We start from the raw sequence: 19,745 nt of genomic DNA on the forward strand, positions 1-19,745 counted from the left end.
TCATTGATGAAGACACGTCGTTGAAATTGAAATTCCTTCATTTACCGTCTCCGAACGCGTACTGAAGTTACTGACAAACATTTAATGATTCCTTCGCTAAAGGTCACGTGAAGGTCAACATATCGCACATCGTTGGATTCGTCTTTTTATAAGCTATAAGACTGTTGTAGCGAAAATATGTGGTCCCATTTAAAAAAAATACGATGACCTTGAAATCTCGAAAAAAATGACCTTGAAAAAAAAATTCGATCCATCACCGTATTGGCGCCTTCGAACAGAATACTTTCTCCCCTTGACATTTTTTTCTATAATACAAAATAAGCGATATATTTAAGGTGGTCAAGTTAGGTGAAATACCCTGTATACTAAAATTGCCGATGAGGCGTAAAAGACCTGACCAATCGGTCGACGTCCCTGGTCGGGGGTTGGATTTCCAAAAACCGCCTAGTCTAGGTTGCCGCCCACCAGTCGGGGTACAAACTAGACCTCCCTGGAAATGGAAAATTCCTAACACCCGACCGGGGACCGTGCCCAGGTACTAAGGTCGTTACTCGACCGCGCGACTAGTTGTAAGGTTTATGACACGTCAATCGCTATTGAGGACGACGGAGCAGGGCCCTTCCTAATTGCTTCAATTTTTGTAATGATCCTTTAGTGCCCTGACTCCTCGTTTAGCTGTAACTATTAACAAGCGAATTGAAATTAGCTATCTTCAAAAATAGCGGTATTCACAAGCGACCGTATCGTAAACCTCGCCAAGTTCCTAACAGGGTTATTTATCGGGTATAAAACAGATTTATGTACGGTGAAATTAATATATAGCCTAGTTCATTTTCTTGGCGTTTTCTTGATATTTTATTAACTTTTAGAGGGTTGAAAATGAAAATAGCAGTCGAAGTAAAATTGATAAAAAAAGATAGTAAATAAATTCGATCTGTCAAACTTACTGAAGTTTTAAATAATTTAAAATTATTATTTCCTTGGCAGTTTGATATTATTTTTAATCGCGAAATGAACTTGGTGCGGCAGTAAAAATATAAATTAATATTTATTCTAAATCGTAACCATTATATTGATACTTCAGTGGGTTTATCTTTAAGCAATCTCCTGAAACACACCTTCCATAATATATTGGAATCCATTACAGCTTTATACGTATAATGTGTACTTACTTCGTCTCTCTAAACCTGAAATATTACAGGATAAAAGCACCAATAAAACATGGGGTGAACTACTCCTGCGGCTCTTTATCAAAAGTGTCTGCGCCACATTTAGTTTCGTTGTAGAGTGTAATGGTAATGTATTATCATTCGTAACGATATTTATAGACAGATATATATTTGGTATAAAGTCTTGTATTTTGGAACCATTTTGTCGACTCGCACAACAGTTCAAACTACGTGGATTAGTCTGAATTTATTAGGTAAAAATGAAATAGTAATTTTATTGTATTTAGGCAATTTTGACTTAAACGTTCAGCTTACATGATTTTGAAATTTTTCTGTTTTTCGTAAATTGTATGTTTTCGTGTATTACAAACCATGCAAACTATTTTTTCCAGTGTACTGAAATTTACAAATATGATAAGAGAAACTTCGTATTAACATTAACCAATTGTCTTTAAAATAGAAAACTGTCATTAATAATGCAGATTAGACACAGATCCAGTGTTAGTAATAACACCAGGGAAATTATAATCCATAAAAAGGACCAAAAAAAAGAATATATTGTGGGATCGGGAAGGTAATGACTCCGCCCTGTTCCGTTCCGCACAATTTTATTGTTGCTGTCGTACAACGACGTGACTCGTGGTGCGGGTTACGCTCGACTCTCTGGTACGATCATCGCCACCGTACCAAGAGGCCTTCAAAAACAAAAGACGGTCAGAGACGACGACAACGGCTTTTCGGCTCACGCGGCTCTGGTCGTCTCGTGTGCAACCATCGTCTCGTGTGCAACCATACATTGTAGCGGCTTCGAACGGCTAAGGCGTATGTGGTGCCTTGGCCGCCACACTACCCCCCTGCCAGTAATTGGCACAATTACGAAAAATTGACCGACTACATTACCACTACCATTTACTCTATTATATAAAATACGTTATCCTAACTAAGATTTACATTACAGTATTTGAACAGAGTTGAAAAAAAAAGGAATTTACATGGAGTTTAATATATAATACGTAATACCTAAAAATACATGAAAGTACATAAAAGTGATGGAAAAAAATAAATGGTATATGATACTTATTATAATAATGCGCAAGCCTTAAGTACTACCGCGTAATTTGAAATCGCTCGGGAAAACGTACGCGTCTACCTGAACGCGTGACACGTTGCTGTATAACCGGCGCATTGTCAGGTACGTTTGTTTGTGTGACCGGCTGATTTTCTATGCTCACGGGATCCGGTCTGTTTTCTGCTAGCATATAAGCAGGCTTTAGCCTTTCAATTGATATATTTATTTCCTTACCTCTAATGTTTATTGTAAATGTTTTTTCGCCTCGGCGCACTACGGCGTATGGACCTTCATAAGCGGGTTGTAAAATAGTTTTGGCTGAATCTGTTCGGATGAAAACATGTGTTGAACTGCTAAGATCTTTGAAAACGAATGTACGATTAACGGAATGGCGTGATGCATTAGGGGGACTCAATTTAGAAAAATGGTTGCGTAGTCTATTAGTAAAATCGGAAGCATTTTCTGTGCCTTCCGCTGAATGCGAAGACAAGAACTCTCCCGGTAATCTTAATGGCTCGCCATAAACTAATTCCGCTGAGGTAGCGCCGAGGTCTTCTTTCCAGGCGGAACGAATACCGAGTAGAACCGTCGGAAGTATTTCTGTCCACTTGTCGGATCCGTGGCACCTTATAGCCGACTTGAGCTGTCGGTGAAAACGCTCTACCATCCCATTGGCCGCTGGGTGATACGCCGTTGTGCGAAGGCGTGTGGATCCAATTAAATTGTTCAGCGCAAAAAATAATTTGGATTCGAATTGCCTACCCTGATCGGTGGTAATCCGTACGGGAGCACCAAACCGCGCTACCCAACCGTCATAAAAGGTTCGAGCTACGGTTTGGGCCTCCTGATCGACCATGGGGAAGGCTTCCGGCCACCGCGTATATCTGTCTACACAGGTCAGACAATACCTGAAACCTTCGGACACCGGTAAAATTACTATGTCTAAATGAATGTGTTCGAATCGCGCAGAAGGTTTAACAAATGTAGCCAATGGTGCAGTCACATGACGGGAAATTTTTGATCTTTGGCACGGTATACAGCAACGTGTCCACGTGCGAACATCTCTTTTAATCGACGGCCAAACATAACGTTGCGTTATGAGCTTGATCGTCGCGTTAATACCTGGATGTGATAATACATGTAACATATTAAAAACTGCGCGTCGGAAAGGAGGGGTGACATAAGGTCTTACATTCTTAGTCGAAATATCGCAAAAAATTTCGGAAGACGTGCCAGGCAAGGAGACTTTGCGTAATCGCAGGCTAGATTCGCTATTCAACAACCGCTGCAACTCCTCATCCTGGGCTTGCGATTTTGCCAATTCTTCGAAATTAATCGAGTGGTTAACCGTTTCCACTCTGGACAGTGCATCGGCAACGACGTTGTCTTTACCGGAAATATGTTGAATATCTGTAGAGAATTGCGCAATGTAATCTAGGTATCGGAATTGTCGAGGAGAGCATTTATCTAATTTCTGTTTGAAAGCGAAAGTTATGGGTTTATGGTCTGTAAAAATCGTGAAATGTCTGCCTTCGAGCATATGTTTGAAATGTTTTATTGCTAAATAGATAGAAAGTAGTTCCCGGTCGTAAGCTGAATACTTCTTTTCGGCAGATCCTAACTTTTTAGAAAAGAATGCTAATGGTTGTCGTTCGTTGCCGACGCACTGATGTAAAACAGCTCCTACGGTGTAATCAGAAGCATCGCAGGTAACCGACAATGGAGCGTTGACCGCAGGATGAGAAAGCAGGGTTGCGTTTGCTAAACTATTTTTGGTATTTTCGAAAGCCTGACGCGCTTCCGAAGTCCAGGCTATCGGGGTCTTGCCCTTTAAATTGCCGGCTAGAAGGTCGTTCAAGGGTGCTTGAAAGCGAGCGGCATCTGGGATAAAACGGCGGTAAAAATTAAGCATTCCCAAGTACTGCCTCAAATCCTTCGCGTTTTTCGGAAGGGGAAATGACTTTATGGCTTGTACCTTGCCGGGCAAAGGTTGAGTGCCGCTTTCATTTACCCGATAGCCTAGAAATTTAACTTCTTCCTGTCCGAACGTGCATTTATTCGGATTAACAACAATGCCATAATCTTTTAATCGTTTAAATAATAATTCTAAATGGCGCAGGTGATCGGCTTGGGATTCTGAGGCGACCAAAATGTCGTCTATATACGCGTAACAAAAATCGAAACCGCGTAAAATTTCGTCGATAAAGCGCTGAAATGTTTGCGCGGCATTTCGTAACCCGAACGACATGTACGGGAATTCAAAAAGCCCGAACGGCGTTGTAATGGCCGTTTTTCCGACGTCTTCCGACGCAACCGGAATCTGATTATAAGCTCGGACGAGATCTATTGTGGAAAATACCTTTTTGCCACTCAGTTGTTGCGCAAAATCCTCAATGTGACGCACGGGGTATCGGTCGGGAATTGTCCGTGCGTTTAACGCTCTATAGTCACCGCAAGGCCTCCAAGCTTCTTCGCCCTTCTTCGGAACCATATGAAGGGGTGCTGACCACGCGCTCTTCGAAGGACAAGCGATGCCCATCTTCACCATCGCGTCGAACTCCTTCTGGGCAGCCCTGAGCCGGTCCGGTGCAAGCCGCCGCGGCTTGCTGGAAACGGGTGGTCCAGGGGTTGTCTCGATGTAATGCACCGTTTGGTGCGTAGTCCTCATCGGGGTGCCGCTAGGCCGTGTAAGTTCCGGCATCTGCATCAGGAGCTGGTGGTAAACGGTAGTCCCTGCTACTGTCTTCACCGACGGCGTTTCATCCTCGGCTCGTGTTCCGCGGACCGTTAACGACGTGGTCCGATCGACGAGGCGACGATTGCGGATGTCCACCATAAGATCGAAGTGATCGAGAAAGTCTACCCCGATTATGGGTTTTGTAACATCCGCAACCACGAATCGCCACACGAAATCCCGTCGTAGGCCGAGGTGCAGGTTTAACGACACTGTCCCGTAGGTGTTAATTACACTCCCATTCGCCGCCGCCAGCTGGTACTCCGATCTTTCTCGCAATCCGCATAGCAGGCGGCGCGGAAAAACGCACAAATCGGCCCCGGTATCCACTAAAAATTCCGTCTTCGAGCTGTTGTCTAAGATGAAGAGGCGGCGTGATGCTGGATTTGTGTCGCTGGCCGCCATCAACGACTCCCCAGGTCGTTTCCCTGATCCGTGGCGTTCCAATTGCACGGTGCAACGCACCTCTGCGCGGCCGGACCGAACCGCCAATGGTACCAGCATTTCCCTTGATGGTCCATTTGTCCTCCCGCGGGCCGCTCTCGCGATCGCGATAGAGATCGTCTGCGGTAGCGCGAGTTTGGATGATTTCGGTGGGTCCACCTGCGACGGGAAGATTGCCCCTGGTCCACCAAGGATTCACGGATGGCAGAAATTTCCTGCCTCAAGGAAAGAGCCAATTGTGACATCTTAATGTTTAACATGGCCTCGATGCTCGGGCCCGGCGGGGGTATTTGGCAGGATGCAGACACGCCCGTAATCGCGGCCTCCGTGACGTGTACCCGCGGTGTCATCGTATCCGCAACAGCGTCTGCCAACTCTGCCACCTTATCCAGCGGGGTGTCCCGCTGCGTGGCTAAAATCACCTGCATATTAGCAGGTAGTCGGCCCATCCAAAGCGTCCGCAATACACCGTCCGAAAAAGCCGTACCGGCCAATCCGCGCAGGTGACGAAGAAATTGAGACGGTTTTCTGTCCCCGATTTCCTCGTGTTCCAATAACCGCCGCGTTTTCTGTTCCTGCGACGCACTAAGCCGGCGAATGAACTCATTTTTTAGCGTCGTGTACGGATCCGCGGCCGGGGGATTCATGATAATGTCTCTTACTTCCGCGGCGTGTCGCGCACTTAACGCGCCGAGAATGTACCCGAATTTCGTGGTCTCCGACGTTACATTGGATACCTCAAAACTTCTCTCTACCATTGAAAACCACATCTCCGGGTCTCCCGGACAAAACTCGGGTATCCGTACAGCGACGCGATCAACTGCCAACGGCACACCCGCGGATGTCCCTGCGTTAACGTTAGGGTCAGTCATTTTACCAGTCTTGGTCACAAAAGATTAATTTCACCGCACACACACACCGCGCCTACTATTTGTCAGACCGTGTCCTTTCCTTATGTTCTTAACACTATACACTTATTTCTCTACACTAACTAATATTGTCCGTATACAAAAATGTCCAAATTTTCTTAAAAAAAACTTTACTTGCGCGGCGAGATCACGTCGGGGTCACCAATGTGGGATCGGGAAGGTAATGACTCCGCCCTGTTCCGTTCCGCACAATTTTATTGTTGCTGTCGTACAACGACGTGACTCGTGGTGCGGGTTACGCTCGACTCTCTGGTACGATCATCGCCACCGTACCAAGAGGCCTTCAAAAACAAAAGACGGTCAGAGACGACGACAACGGCTTTTCGGCTCACGCGGCTCTGGTCGTCTCGTGTGCAACCATCGTCTCGTGTGCAACCATACATTGTAGCGGCTTCGAACGGCTAAGGCGTATGTGGTGCCTTGGCCGCCACAATATATAAAAATCGTAGTACAGAGAAACGTAGAAAATATATTTTGAATTTTATAAATAGGACGACTAATGGAGCCAGCGTAAATTACATTTTCGAGACGTAAACGAGTAGATAGTAGGTCATCAAATGTATGTTACGCAATTAATATAGTAATATGTATATTAGATAGTAAGTTATCGTAATGACAGAGATATTAAGTTCATTAAGGTCTTCAAAGTAATCTACGGCTGGCGGAGCATTAGTTGCTATCCCAAAGGAACGTCCCGAAATGTTAGTACGAAATGTCATACAAGAGTGGTCTCGGTAATCCTCCTCGCCACTCTCTCTTTTCCTCTTCAACAAACCCCGAGTCAAAAGCTCCCTTTACGTCTTCCCGTTCCGGTTATGCACAAAAGGACGAAGATCAAACAGGACTGATGTACTGATTCGTGATCCGAATGCACAGTTGCAATACGCAAACTAATAACGTAATCGTAAATCACCAACAGCACCCGTTAATTATAAAATAATCTCTGTGTACAGCCCGACTCGCGAAAACCAGGACGCCCAAATATTTCCACCGCTTATCGTTATATCAAAAATGTGGAAACCTAGTTTCACTGCTCGAAAAGACATATACAATGTTAGGAAAAAAATTCGAAATATTTTTAGTATACATATAGAAATATTCTCAACATAGAATTCTGAATCGACAAATTTGGATTCTCAGCAACACTTTCCCACAAATTAGCGATATTCCCTTCACCCAACCGAACCAGTGGTTTCGAATTTATCTACTAAACGAAGAATTTTAATAATATCAAGGTGTCGAGGAACCATGTGCCTGTCCACACTAGCTTCTAAGCTTCTACTGAACACAAATGTCGCGTGACTCGAGCTAGGTAGCGACAAACATGGCATCGGTGACAATTGAAAGTTCTATCGCTCTCATTGGAAAACCCTATAGAACTCCGAACTTCTTATCGTCTCCATGAACATGTGATGTGGCATTCTGCGGTGCCTAATTACGTGCCAGGTTGCTAGGCACCGCGAAACGCGTCACTCTTAATACCGTGCAATTACCGCCAGGTGACACAGCCACCTACAAGTAAGTACATCCGCTCGCGTGACACGGGTCGCCCGAAATTTAGTTCCTCGCGCTACCGCTAGGTCGCTAGACGACTCACAAGAGGGAATACTCGGTTATTTCGATAAAGGACCTGCAAACACACGCTCCCGCCGGGTAAATAGCTCTAACCAGACCACAGAGCACTATTCTGTGGGAACCCAGGTGCTTAAATATTTATTTATTTACTCATTGTACGGGTGGAACCCATTTCGTGAGACCATAGAATCCCAACTGTGATTCCCTAGCGAATAGAGCACTATTCTATGGGAACCCGGGTGCTTGGAATATTTATTTATTAATTGTTGAGGTAGAAAACCCATTTCGTGAGACCACAGAATTTCAACTGTGATATCCTAGTTAATAGAGCACTATTCTGTGGGAACCCGGGTGCTAAAATATTTGTTTATTCATCGTACTGGTGGAGAACCCATTTTGTGAGATCAGAGTCCTCCACTGCGATACTCTAATAAATAAAGCACTATTCTGTGGGAACCCGGGTGCTTGAGTATTTATTTATTTATCGTACTAGTGAAGAACCCACTTCGTCAGACCATAGAACCCTCGATCTAACTAAAATAGACGTTAATATGGAGATGAAAAGATTCAGCATGATTTGGAAAAAGAAAGATACAGAACCTGTGTTGGACGATGAGTACGTTTCAATTAAATTCTCATTTCTAATTATTTCGATTAAACAAGCGGTCATTTTTTTGTTCCTACACCGAGTTTTTAATCTTCTTTTCCATGGAGCCCCTTTTCAAAATAGTAACTAATATTTTGAAACGTCAAATAAGAGTTTACATTACACAGAAAAGGACAGAGATGCCTTGTAGCATTTTTAGATGTTTGCAAAATTCGTTTTCCAAACAGTTTTCGAACAAACTTTCTACAGTCGAAGTAACAATAACTATCATTGTTTTGTAGCACCGGAAGGGTTCTATTAATATTTTTAAACGTAATGTGTCTAACAGAAAAAAATATTTACCATGTAATGGAAGGATTGAGCAATTAAACGATCGAATAACGTACTTTAAAATCGATGACATGTCATGGCGATCCCCTTGTAAGACGCGGAGTACGAAACGTCAAGTAGCCTCGTGAGAGTGTAATTCAACTTGCTCATTTCCGAGCGATTGAGAGGCAACGAGGTGAAACAACAAAATTAACGAGAATTTGTTGAACGCTTTGATATGCGATGCGATAAACGGAAGATTAATACCGTAATTATGGTACGCTCGAGTGGCGGAGTGAAAAGTAAATATTTCGAGCATCTGATACTCCAGAATAACATTTAATGGCTACGTGGTGGAACAGTTGCTACGGTGCAAAGGAAGAATTTTCGTACCGTTTCGGTCTAATGAGTATCGAGTGTGTATCTTGCCAGTGCAATTAAAACTTGTTTCATAGTTATGAGAGATTCAAGGAACTCTGTGTTTAGTATTTCCCTCAAGTACTTTTGTTCGAACGACTTGCAGCATTTTTAATTCTCGAGTTCCCTGTATTTTAAATAACTTTCCATTGTTCGTGCTTGTAACCATTTCCTACAATATAAAATAATAATAAAATATATTAGATTTTCTACTATATAGGGTGATTCTACGTGTGAGGACAAGTCGAAAATAAAGAATAACATTTTTTCGTAGGGGGCTTCGTTTTCGAGGTAATTTTAAATCTTTTCTGAAACAAGTGAAAATCCGTTAATATGTCGGACGGCGTTCGACCAATATCCGTTTTTTCTACTTGTTCCGATTATGTCGATTTTCTCGAAAATAAGGCCTCAAATGAAAAATGTTATTCTTTCTTTTTCACTTGTTTCTACACGTAGAACCACCCTGATAAAAATATTTACCTCTACTAATAACATGAATTGTGATAAACCAAAAAAATGGGGAAACACCGAGTTATAGTATCACACTCTTCTCAACGTGGGATTAGTATTTAATTATTCGTGCAATACATCGTATTTGTACAATTTAATTTACTCGAAAAGCTTCGAAACTAATCGATTGCCTTATTTCACCTTATTTAATTTTATTTTCTCCAAAGGAATTCTTTAGAAGCAAATAAACAAGGAAAGATCCTGTGTGGAATAACGCTGGAACGTACAGGTCGCGATGATACGCCAATTTTTAAAGTAATGCGGCGAAACCACGTGCTCCGCAATAGCATCGTTCGAACGCTATCTGCGCTCGCATGCTCGTATCGCAAACGAATCACGCCACTTTCAGCAATCATATTCTATTCCATTATCGTGCTATACTGTTTCCTTCGTATGCCTCGCGTTCCACAATCCGCGATAGAGAATTTTTGTCCCGATTAGTGTTTCAGAAGTGGCCTCGAAAGTACGAAATTTGTGGAGAATATTATTATCAGCTTTCTTTAACATTACAATCTGTGGCTTCTGTTTTTATTTTCACGAAAGGAATTAGTTAAAACAAAAACATTTCGGAACTCATCTTTACCACGTTGCAATTCTTTCGAATATAATAATAAACGTTAATAGAAATTTGGAATTAATATAGGCAATCTCTCCAGGAAACTTGTCGAATATTCTGCAATATTTGGGACTCCGAACCAGACAGAATCCTCTCAAGCAATGGTGTTCGCATTATCCACGATGCTCGCGTTATCCGAAATTCCCTATCGTTTCTCCGTACTCCTTTATCACGCGATTAGCCAAATTGTAATTATCGCAGAAACGTAGGTTAAGAGTAAATTCTCCGTCGCTCGTAATTACGACTACAACGGAATTTTGTTTCCGGTACTCGTGGGACAAATATGCATTTAGATCGAACATTAGCGGAGAAATTAGCTGATCTTTATCCTTTCTAAAATGGCGCATAAATGGTACGACGCAACGTTCATTGAAGAGATAAAGCAAATAGGGAACGCAGTACGTAAAGTCTGGAAAATGTTGCGGGGAGCCAAAATTCGAGCGTCCTGACCGGAATCTTCGATATTATTACGTTTATGTTGTACTAACGCCCTTCACAGTATTTGTTAATTAACCGACGTATTCGCGCGAGCGAGTTCAGTTGTTTTCCAAAATTTACATACTTAAATTCTCCGTTCTAATTAGAGCATTTGCATTTTTCGAGCGTTGAAATTTATGAAAAATATTCTCCTATGCAATCATTTTCTATCTCTCGTCAAATTCGATATATAATCCGTTCCAATTGCATGACACAATCTGTACAGCACGAAAGGAACGTGCGAATTGGCTCGCGAAATACAGAACAGATACAATTGTCAATTATGATGTGATAACGAACTGTACTTGGTTCTCAATTGTGATAAAATTTCATCAAACAAAATGTCACGTTCGTCATCAGAGAATTAGTCCACTAATTTACGCTTCACCGCTGTATGCATATTGTGTAATACTTGCATAATACTTCCTCGGATTAATTAACCTGCGAAAGTTATTGGCGAATGGTTTGAAATAATCCTGAAAACAGTAGAAAATAGTCTCGTTCGACCTTCGTTTTGGAATTGTACTTTACACTCATCTCAATTTTTCATTTCTAACGAATGAATTGCATTCAAAACTGAGCGTGAACGCAATTTCACGTGATTGGAGAGAAAAATGTGGGTGAAATCCAATCTGACACGAATACTACCGCAGTCAGGAGCGACAAGTTTCAAAATTACTTCACAGCGATACGAGAAATATTCGGTAAGCAATTGTTTTTCTAATATATTACGATAATGTCAGGAGAAATTCAAATCCATTAACTCTATCGTAAATCAACATATATTATGGTGTCCTAAAAAAATTATGTCGCTTGGTAAGAAATCTGTGCATGTTCCATGGATATCAATTTTTACTTAAAACTTTACAAACTTATTAATGCTTGGCCAACTAGACAAAAAGCCTCCTTAAGATAGGTTTATCTCTTGCACATCCTACATAAATCTTGTGTACACATTATACGGTGACTAGAGAGAACGTCTCATAGATACTTAAGATTGATTTAAATTTTAAATTCGCAAATACATCCTTCGACAATGGTCTGAAGCTCTTTGAAAACTCCTCGTCGATAATCACAAATTTAATCTGGCAAATTAATAATTCTCTATTTTTATATACAGAATATATATATGGCTAACACTATTTTTGTCCTTCTCATTTGAATGCAAATAATTGTTAATGCAAACCACGTTATCTTTAATGCCCTGTCTAAGAAAAATCGATCAAACTCAGAATTTAATTTCGAGTAAAAGATAACTTTGGCGAGAAATAATTAATTGAATCGTACATAGCGTTAGATGGGAATCATATCGATGCAAAGTAAATGGGTTAATAAATAATTATAGGCAAAATAAAAGAGGGAAACAGCGTTTCCTATATCCCTGCGTCGATTTCATTGGAAAAATTATCGTAAAGGAGTGACGCGTTCGGCGACGCTGAAAGATCAGCGGAAGGGAAGATATTGGAAAGTATTTTCGTAGCCAAGTCGTGGTATGAAATTCAAATGGATGTATTTACAAAGGCTAGGCAGGCCAGCCTGCAACGGACGTTATACTCTTCTGGACGAAGGAGATAGGTTACCGTTGCTGAGCTAGGGGACATTGGAAAGGGGTGGATGGGTCAGGTTGGAATAATCGCGCCGTTTATAAGCCGCTGGTGCGTCGTTCAGTCTTCCGGTTATGCATTAAGATGACGGGTAACGGCTGTTACTATGTCGGAAGACTGCCAGCATCAGGATCCAGGGATAACGACGCTTCTCCAGCAACGTTTCGATCGGTTGTTTGTAATACCTAATGAACATGTTAATGGCGTATACTAAACATCCCTTAGGTACAACTTTATTGCAACCAATTGTCAGCCTGCCACCTTTGATGACGTCAACGACTATAATTCGTCTCGATAGTTATCACTAGATTGCGGGTTTTCATGCAAATTCCTATTTTTATTGATAGAATTAATGAAATGGGAGCTCTCTAGAGGAATGTCTCAACACCCAAATATAATAATTTGTATCCTACTTTAAGCATTTCTTATATTTAAAAAATTGAAACTTCCTATAAATGCATAAATATCCGCAGTCTAGTTGTCACTCTCATTTAAATCGAGAATAATTTTCGACAGATTTTCAACCCTCGAAGCAACTATTTAGAAAATATTTTAGATGAATTCCCTTATTCTTTAAAATAATTCAACACACTAAATACGCAGTTAAACATTGTTTAGTCCGATAGATAAGCTGAGACTCGCCGAACGAAGACCGGAAAGGTTACGAAACAGGATTAGCATCGTTTAAAAGACAGTACGAATTGCGGTCATACGTAAATTATACTAAATGATCGACATCTGTGTATTAAGACGATTAACAGTCGTAAGGTTTTCCCTCGTGCTTGGCGCGGAAATAAGATGTCGGATGTAACAGTAAATATTGCATTGCATTTATCAGTTGTTTCACAACGTTCAGATTTCTTGTTCGTAAATACAAACCGGACCGGTGTAAATTATTAAGAAGATATTTCCTGATAGAAACCAATATGGAAGTATGTTAAATACACAATTATTACGCACTAACGATGACTCGTATTTTCTATTTTTGCAACTTGCTTTTGCGACAAACGTCCCGGGCGTAGAATTGATTTAAACGAAACGCACGCGCAGAATTCTACTTCGTGCGCCATATTGGCCCCTCTCGGGCTGGTGTTCGTTCACAAGACCGTGGTTAGGTTTTATCAGCGTGCAGAGCATATGGGAACGCGACGTGGGAACAGAAAGGGAGCGGGAATTACGAAAAAGGAAAGTGCGTTTTGTCCTAGGCCTGCCAGGGAACTCGTCGGTGATGCTAATTGGCGGCTCCACGCGTTCGGCCACTTGCCAAGTTCCGGTCGCTCGCGATGCATTTTGGTTATTCCACAAACTGCTTGCGTCGCGCGAAACTTGGCATTATTTTCCGTGCGACGGAGACCCCGCGGGTTACTTGAAATTTTTATGTTTCTTGCCGTCGCGAAACTGCTTTAATCAGAATTCGCCCACCATTTCGAGCTCCTCGATGCGCATATTTCAAATTTAAGATGCTAAAAATAAGGAACGCGGTCGAGAAATTGTACAGAGTTCCTCTAGTCTGGGCCTGAAACGACGGATAGTTTTTTAAACGCGTTCTTTCAAAGACTGGGTAAACTATTTTAAATTAATACTTTGCACCGAAATTTTAATTTGTTTCAATACAGAACAAAAAATATTAAACGTAGCAAAAAAAATGATTCCTGTAAATATTGTCGGTGTCGAAACGAAAGGAAACGATTGTTATATTTTTTTCACAGTGCAAATTGCAAATGAACAATTTTAGCGGCGCGACTTTGCAAGACAATTCTCGTTCATCGTTTCGTACGCCCGAATTTATACACTTTCGCATTGTTCGTATCGCGGCATAAATTTAATACGTCTCCTATAAATGTAGAAACGGAAACACGGCAATTTCATAAAATACGTGAAATTAACTGAAACAGCTGGCGTTCATATTAGTTAGTATCAAAGCGTCTGGTGTGAATTGCAAGTCAGTTATAACGAAGGGGCAATTTCGTAAAATGTTACGTACATTTTCGGAAACTCCGGTTTCGCGCTCAAATTTCACTAGGTTGTTTTATCATATGCTAATAAGATTGTAAAAGTATTTCTCGCGTGTTAAATAATTAAATCCCGTAGAAAAGGGCACGGCTTGAACATGAATCGCGTTTCTAACGAACCGACGACGAATCGCTTTTCGAGTAAATTTCCATTCGGGGACTCTTAATATTTATTTCGACTAAAATATCTAGCGATTTCTTTTCCAAAGCGATTATACTGTTCAGGAGACACGAAACGGGTATAAAACGCCTTAATATTACACCGGAAGACATTGTTCTCCGAATTAATTGTATTTCTTTTACGTTTCGCGCGATGGTAACCGAGCTTTCTGCGATATTTCTGCGCTTTTCTTCGGATAGTGGCAATTAACGTTTTACACTAAAGGGCGGTGTCGTTTTTTAACGGGAGCGGAACCGGTGCCTGGCGAAACGTAATTATTTCTGACAGCCACGGTGTTCCCAGGAATCTTATTGTTGAAAAGGACCTTAGATAGATTTCCACGGGTTTCCTCGACGTTACCTGCCGGTTTTAATTGAAGCCCATTACTTAAAACCAACTACTGATATTTTAAAACGCGGCTGAAGCTCTGTCGACGCAGATAGGTATTACTAAAAGTGCTCGGGAGCAAAAAAAGAAAAAAGAAAAAAAGGAATCCGGAGCATAGATATCCAGAAAGGTTGTTTAACCCGTTGACCCCGTTAACCGCCCACGAAAAAGTTAAGTGAATTTCTCTCTGTTTCTTCTCCTTTCTACCCTATCCACTCGTCTCCCTGTCACCGACTATCTCGAGCCTCAAGAGTCTCCCTCGTTCACCGAGGCAGTTAGTTAATTAATTAGCAAAATTACGCGAACGGATAAAAACGGATACTCGTCTGGAGCGCGGGGCACGGTCAATCTTATCGAGTTTATACAGGCTGTCCCGTTTAACCAGAACGTTTAAATTATTTCCGTCTCGGTTAACGAAAATGAAAAGAAAGTGTAAGATTCGATATTTTGGTTTTTTAACAAGTTACACCCTGTATGGTGGATCTCGATGGCTCTGAGGAAAACGTTCGATTGCTAATGTTTCTCCCCGAAAGCCACTAATTACGGAATGATGCACGAGGGCTAAGAATGCCGTCTCAATGGAATCCGGATAAGGCTCGAGTGTTTGCCCACTTGAAAACATAGCTCGTCGATCTACCTAACCTTCGATCGGCTGAATCGGACTTACGGGACTTCTATAAATTACAGATCTTCGAATATCTCCGCCATTAGCTCCCTGGCTACGTCTTTGCCGCGAATATGCGCAGAATGTTCACCTTAACCCGGAATTCCGGCATTCGCTGATTTCTCTACGTGCTTCAAACTCTCTCGGCTACTGTTTGCTATCTCTTAGAAGTTGGTAACTGGTTGCGTTAACCCCGTCAAAAATTTCTTATCTGGCATAGCACCGTTAAAGAGCAACGAACTGAGTCCTATTGCAAAGGAATGGATCATCTGGGCAAAGGAATTTAAAAAAATGAAAGTCTGGAAGAGACGAACTTTTTTTTAAAATTCATAATTCAAGATCGAACGAACCCCAGTAAGGTGTAATTTAATTACTTTCTTGCTCTTGCTTTTTAATAGGCTTTAATTTCTTTCGCGGTTGTCCTGTATTTGGTCGCTCCGTACCGTTTAAAGTGATTTACAGTAATTTAGATACCTGTTATCGTAAAGGACATACACAGAAACGAACCGACGCTTGAGAAGTTCGTGGCAATTTCTTGGCTACTTATTCAGGAGTTATTCCCCCGAGCCTGTTATAAAAATGTGCGTGCAACGAGAAAGAACTTCTCGGTAAGTGTTGTAAAATATTTGCACACGCAATGTTCGATTCGAAAATTATTTTTGATCGAATTATTTTTCGAACGATCCGAGATAATGGTTTCTCCTAAAGTGAGAACAAAATTGAAAACTATGGACTCGAAACGACTGCAAGTATTTGCAATTACGAAATGTATGCAAATACTATATACATGGGTGTTCTAATTCTTTTGTAAAGTTAGTACGAATACACAGAATCAGAATAACTGTGACAATTTTTAGAACGACTTGTAAACTTTCTGTTATAAAATTAAGTAAGTTGGTTAACCTTGCTTTAAAAAATTTTTAATCACAGTACGGAACGATGAAATCCTCTTCTAATATTTCGATTGAAGTATATCAAATGAGGAATAAGTATATTAGTAGGTTAGCGATTTATTATTTATAGTGACTCACTTTGTATGCACCTAAATCTTGAACCATGCAAGCTAAAATCGTTTCCCTTCCGACTGGCGCAGTTACGTTGGCGATGGGTTCCTTGAAATTTGGATCTAGGAACAAGAAAAACAAAACCATTAATGTTTAAAGGGGTCATCTTTCATTATCTTCCCAAGAAGCAAAGATCTTCTTTAAATAAACTCTAAGTACTCCACTTTTTCGTTAATATATTATTCTCGATAAAAATTGTATCTTTTTTAATAATATTTCGTTGGTAATCCGTTCAACTCAAGTACAAATACTGTAACAGTTTCCTTTGCGAGGTGAAACATAAAATCTTGGATTAATGGTTCTTCTAAGTAACTTGACAATTCTAGTTGTCTAACTGATATATTCGTTTGCATTAACGTATAGATGGAAGCTTTCTGATTAAGCACCGAGCTGCCGATTGAATCGAAAACTGTGTCCATGCATCCAGTTCAATCTATTGCGGTTTCCTTTCGCTTCGAATAATTCGCTTTAATTAATCACGTGACTCCAGTTGAATCTTAACAGATTTCACGTGGGCACATTTAGCAAAGTAGAGTTTGTTCGGCTGTAATCCTCGAATTAACCAGTCTCATGTAATAAAATCGACGTTCCATTCTCGTTTCGTAGACATTGCATGCATAAACAAATTTTAACATTCAAAAATTTGTAATTTAATTTCTAACGACTTTGGTTACCATTACTTGTAAATGAGATGTCGTATATTTCAAATTCTTCTTTATTCTATAAGAGATTTTTTCGTTAACAGTAGGATTATTAAATTAAGCAGGTTCTAAATTTTCAATTTAAAAATTGCTCAAACCTATGACTTTATGTTTACCAAAAATTATTCACGATTTCTATTGGAATATTTAAGGAACTAAAATTATGAATTTGTCTGCCCCCGTCATTTTTAAAGTCACGTACGATAGATATGCTTTTGATGGATTGGGAGAAAAGAATAAGAAATAGAAGAGAAAAATCGTAGAACCGAATTATTTTTCGAGACCAGGAGCCTAAAATGATGGCGGCGTTGGTAACCATTTCGTGGCAGCCGATCCATCAAACCCGCCTAAATCGAGACTCTTAATACGCTCGCATTTCCCGCGAGAGCTGCTCCCCCTCACCGTATGCACCCTCGATGGATAGGCACGTACGATGGAATTATGGTTCCCCTATGCTCCCATTACTAAGCCATCTACGTTCTGTGTGTTATACGTGCCCGTAGCTTTTCTCCTTTCTCTGCCCTTAACGACACCCTTCACTGTTTTATGTTCTCCGCAAATAATCTCCGTGTAACTGACCGTGCATTCACCTTCGGGAATGATCTTCGACCCTCCGCTAATGCGTGACCCAAACGGGTCAGAAAACGCACTTAGGTTCGCGCGTTACTCGATTACAGTGGTCAGCGTGTACGATCTTTATCCAAATAATCGACGCTGATCCCTGTTGGGGAAACAAAGTCAAATTAAAATATTGACTTTCTCGAAACACAAACTGAGGGTGGAAATTTTTATATTTTATACCCGACAGCCTTTTATCCGGATCGTAATTTTAACAGGCTGTTGTTGGGAAACTGAACATAAACTTTTTTTTTTTTGGCTTCATTATTTCACTAAATTTATAATTTTAACGAATTTAAAAGGAAGTTCTATTTTAACGTGTTTAATTTACCGTGCTCGAATTAAATAAATAATGTCTCGTAATTCTAAAACCGGATCCACATAATTTTTTCTCCGTTATATCCTGTCGCGGTACACAGAAAAATAAAAGGAAGAAAAAGCATAGTCACAAGGAATACAAATTACCGTTTAATTTCTGTTTGTGGAAATTTTCTCCCTGATTCGAGAAGAAAGTTCACGGAATAATTCATGAATGTTTGAGTCCGTCTGATATTCTCCTTAATAAATCAAATCTTAGCATAATTAATTGCATAAACAGGAAGAATGTTCGACTAAGGATGCCAGGGAACCCCGAACGACGTTAACAAACAGTAAATGTATTTTCAACGTTTTAATTCCACGAAGCTTTGGGTTTGTCGGGGTTTTGCAATTATTTTTCGAGATAACAATAAAAATAACACACGGATATTGTAAACGTTGCTTGAACCGCCGTCAATAAACAAAGCCGTTTACGTTATTTTAAAACCATGCACTCGAAAGGTGTATCAAAGTAAAAAATAAATAAAAGATCCGAAGCGTATTCGTTTCGAATAATGTTTGTCTATGACACATTTTCGTAACAACTGTTTCCGGTTATGCGTACCCTTTTGGCGAGACCATGAATGCATTTTACAGAAAAAGCTGTATGCCACTCGCACGCATATTACATACGAAAAAAGCTTCAGAGTGCTTCCTTTTGCGCGCGAGAGCACAAAGGGCGCAAACGTTTCTTTAAGGGTGATGTTTTCTAAACGTTAGGTACAATTAAACGTTTATTTATTTAATCTCACCGTTTTAGAGGTGAAAAATACTTATATGTTTCATTACTTTATTATCTTAAAAAGATAAAATTTAAGGATGTGAGCGAAGTGGAGAAATGCGAAATCAGTTAAATTAACGCTTTCACAGGTTATTCTGAAACAGATACATATACTTCTTTTTTTAACCGTGGTAACAAAGTTTAAGGAACCAAACTACCCTTAAAAGTTCCACCCTCTAATGCCATCTTGAACACTGTTAGGGATAGAGGAAACTTCATTCGATGAATTTTTTATGGTTTTTGAAGGGAAATAATATGTTGGACGCATTGATAATACGTGAGTCAGAGAGTCCAATATTTTTGTGTTGGTTATTTTTATGTTGGTAAAATTTATTCTCAAGAATTGTACAACTTATGCGTTTTTCTTGCAGAGTCAATTATTAAATTAATTTTATGCTTCTATTCTATAAAATGACTTTCTTGTCACAAGTCTAATCTTTTATTAATTCTTATAATTATACAGGGTGTATCGCCACCCTTGGGAAAAATTTTAGTGAGAGATTCTAGAGACCAACATAAGACGAAAATCAAGAATACTAAT

At 40.4% G+C, this 19,745-nt stretch overlaps 1 protein-coding gene across 1 annotated transcript in view; it reads right to left on the reverse strand.

Annotated features, from left to right (window-relative positions):
* LOC122402502 (lachesin-like) overlaps positions 1-19,745 on the reverse strand; it is a 253,881-nt gene that overhangs the window by 51,681 nt on the left and 182,455 nt on the right. The window contains exon 2 of the mRNA XM_043405338.1: positions 16,715-16,809. Coding sequence (XP_043261273.1) covers positions 16,715-16,809 — 95 coding nt within the window. The remainder of the gene's footprint in view (positions 1-16,714; positions 16,810-19,745) is intronic.

Source organism: Colletes gigas, unplaced genomic scaffold, assembly GCF_013123115.1.
Source record: "Colletes gigas isolate AHSC1104 unplaced genomic scaffold, ASM1312311v1 Colletes_gigas_Sc00037, whole genome shotgun sequence".
NCBI classification, from domain to species: Eukaryota; Metazoa; Arthropoda; class Insecta; order Hymenoptera; family Colletidae; genus Colletes; species Colletes gigas.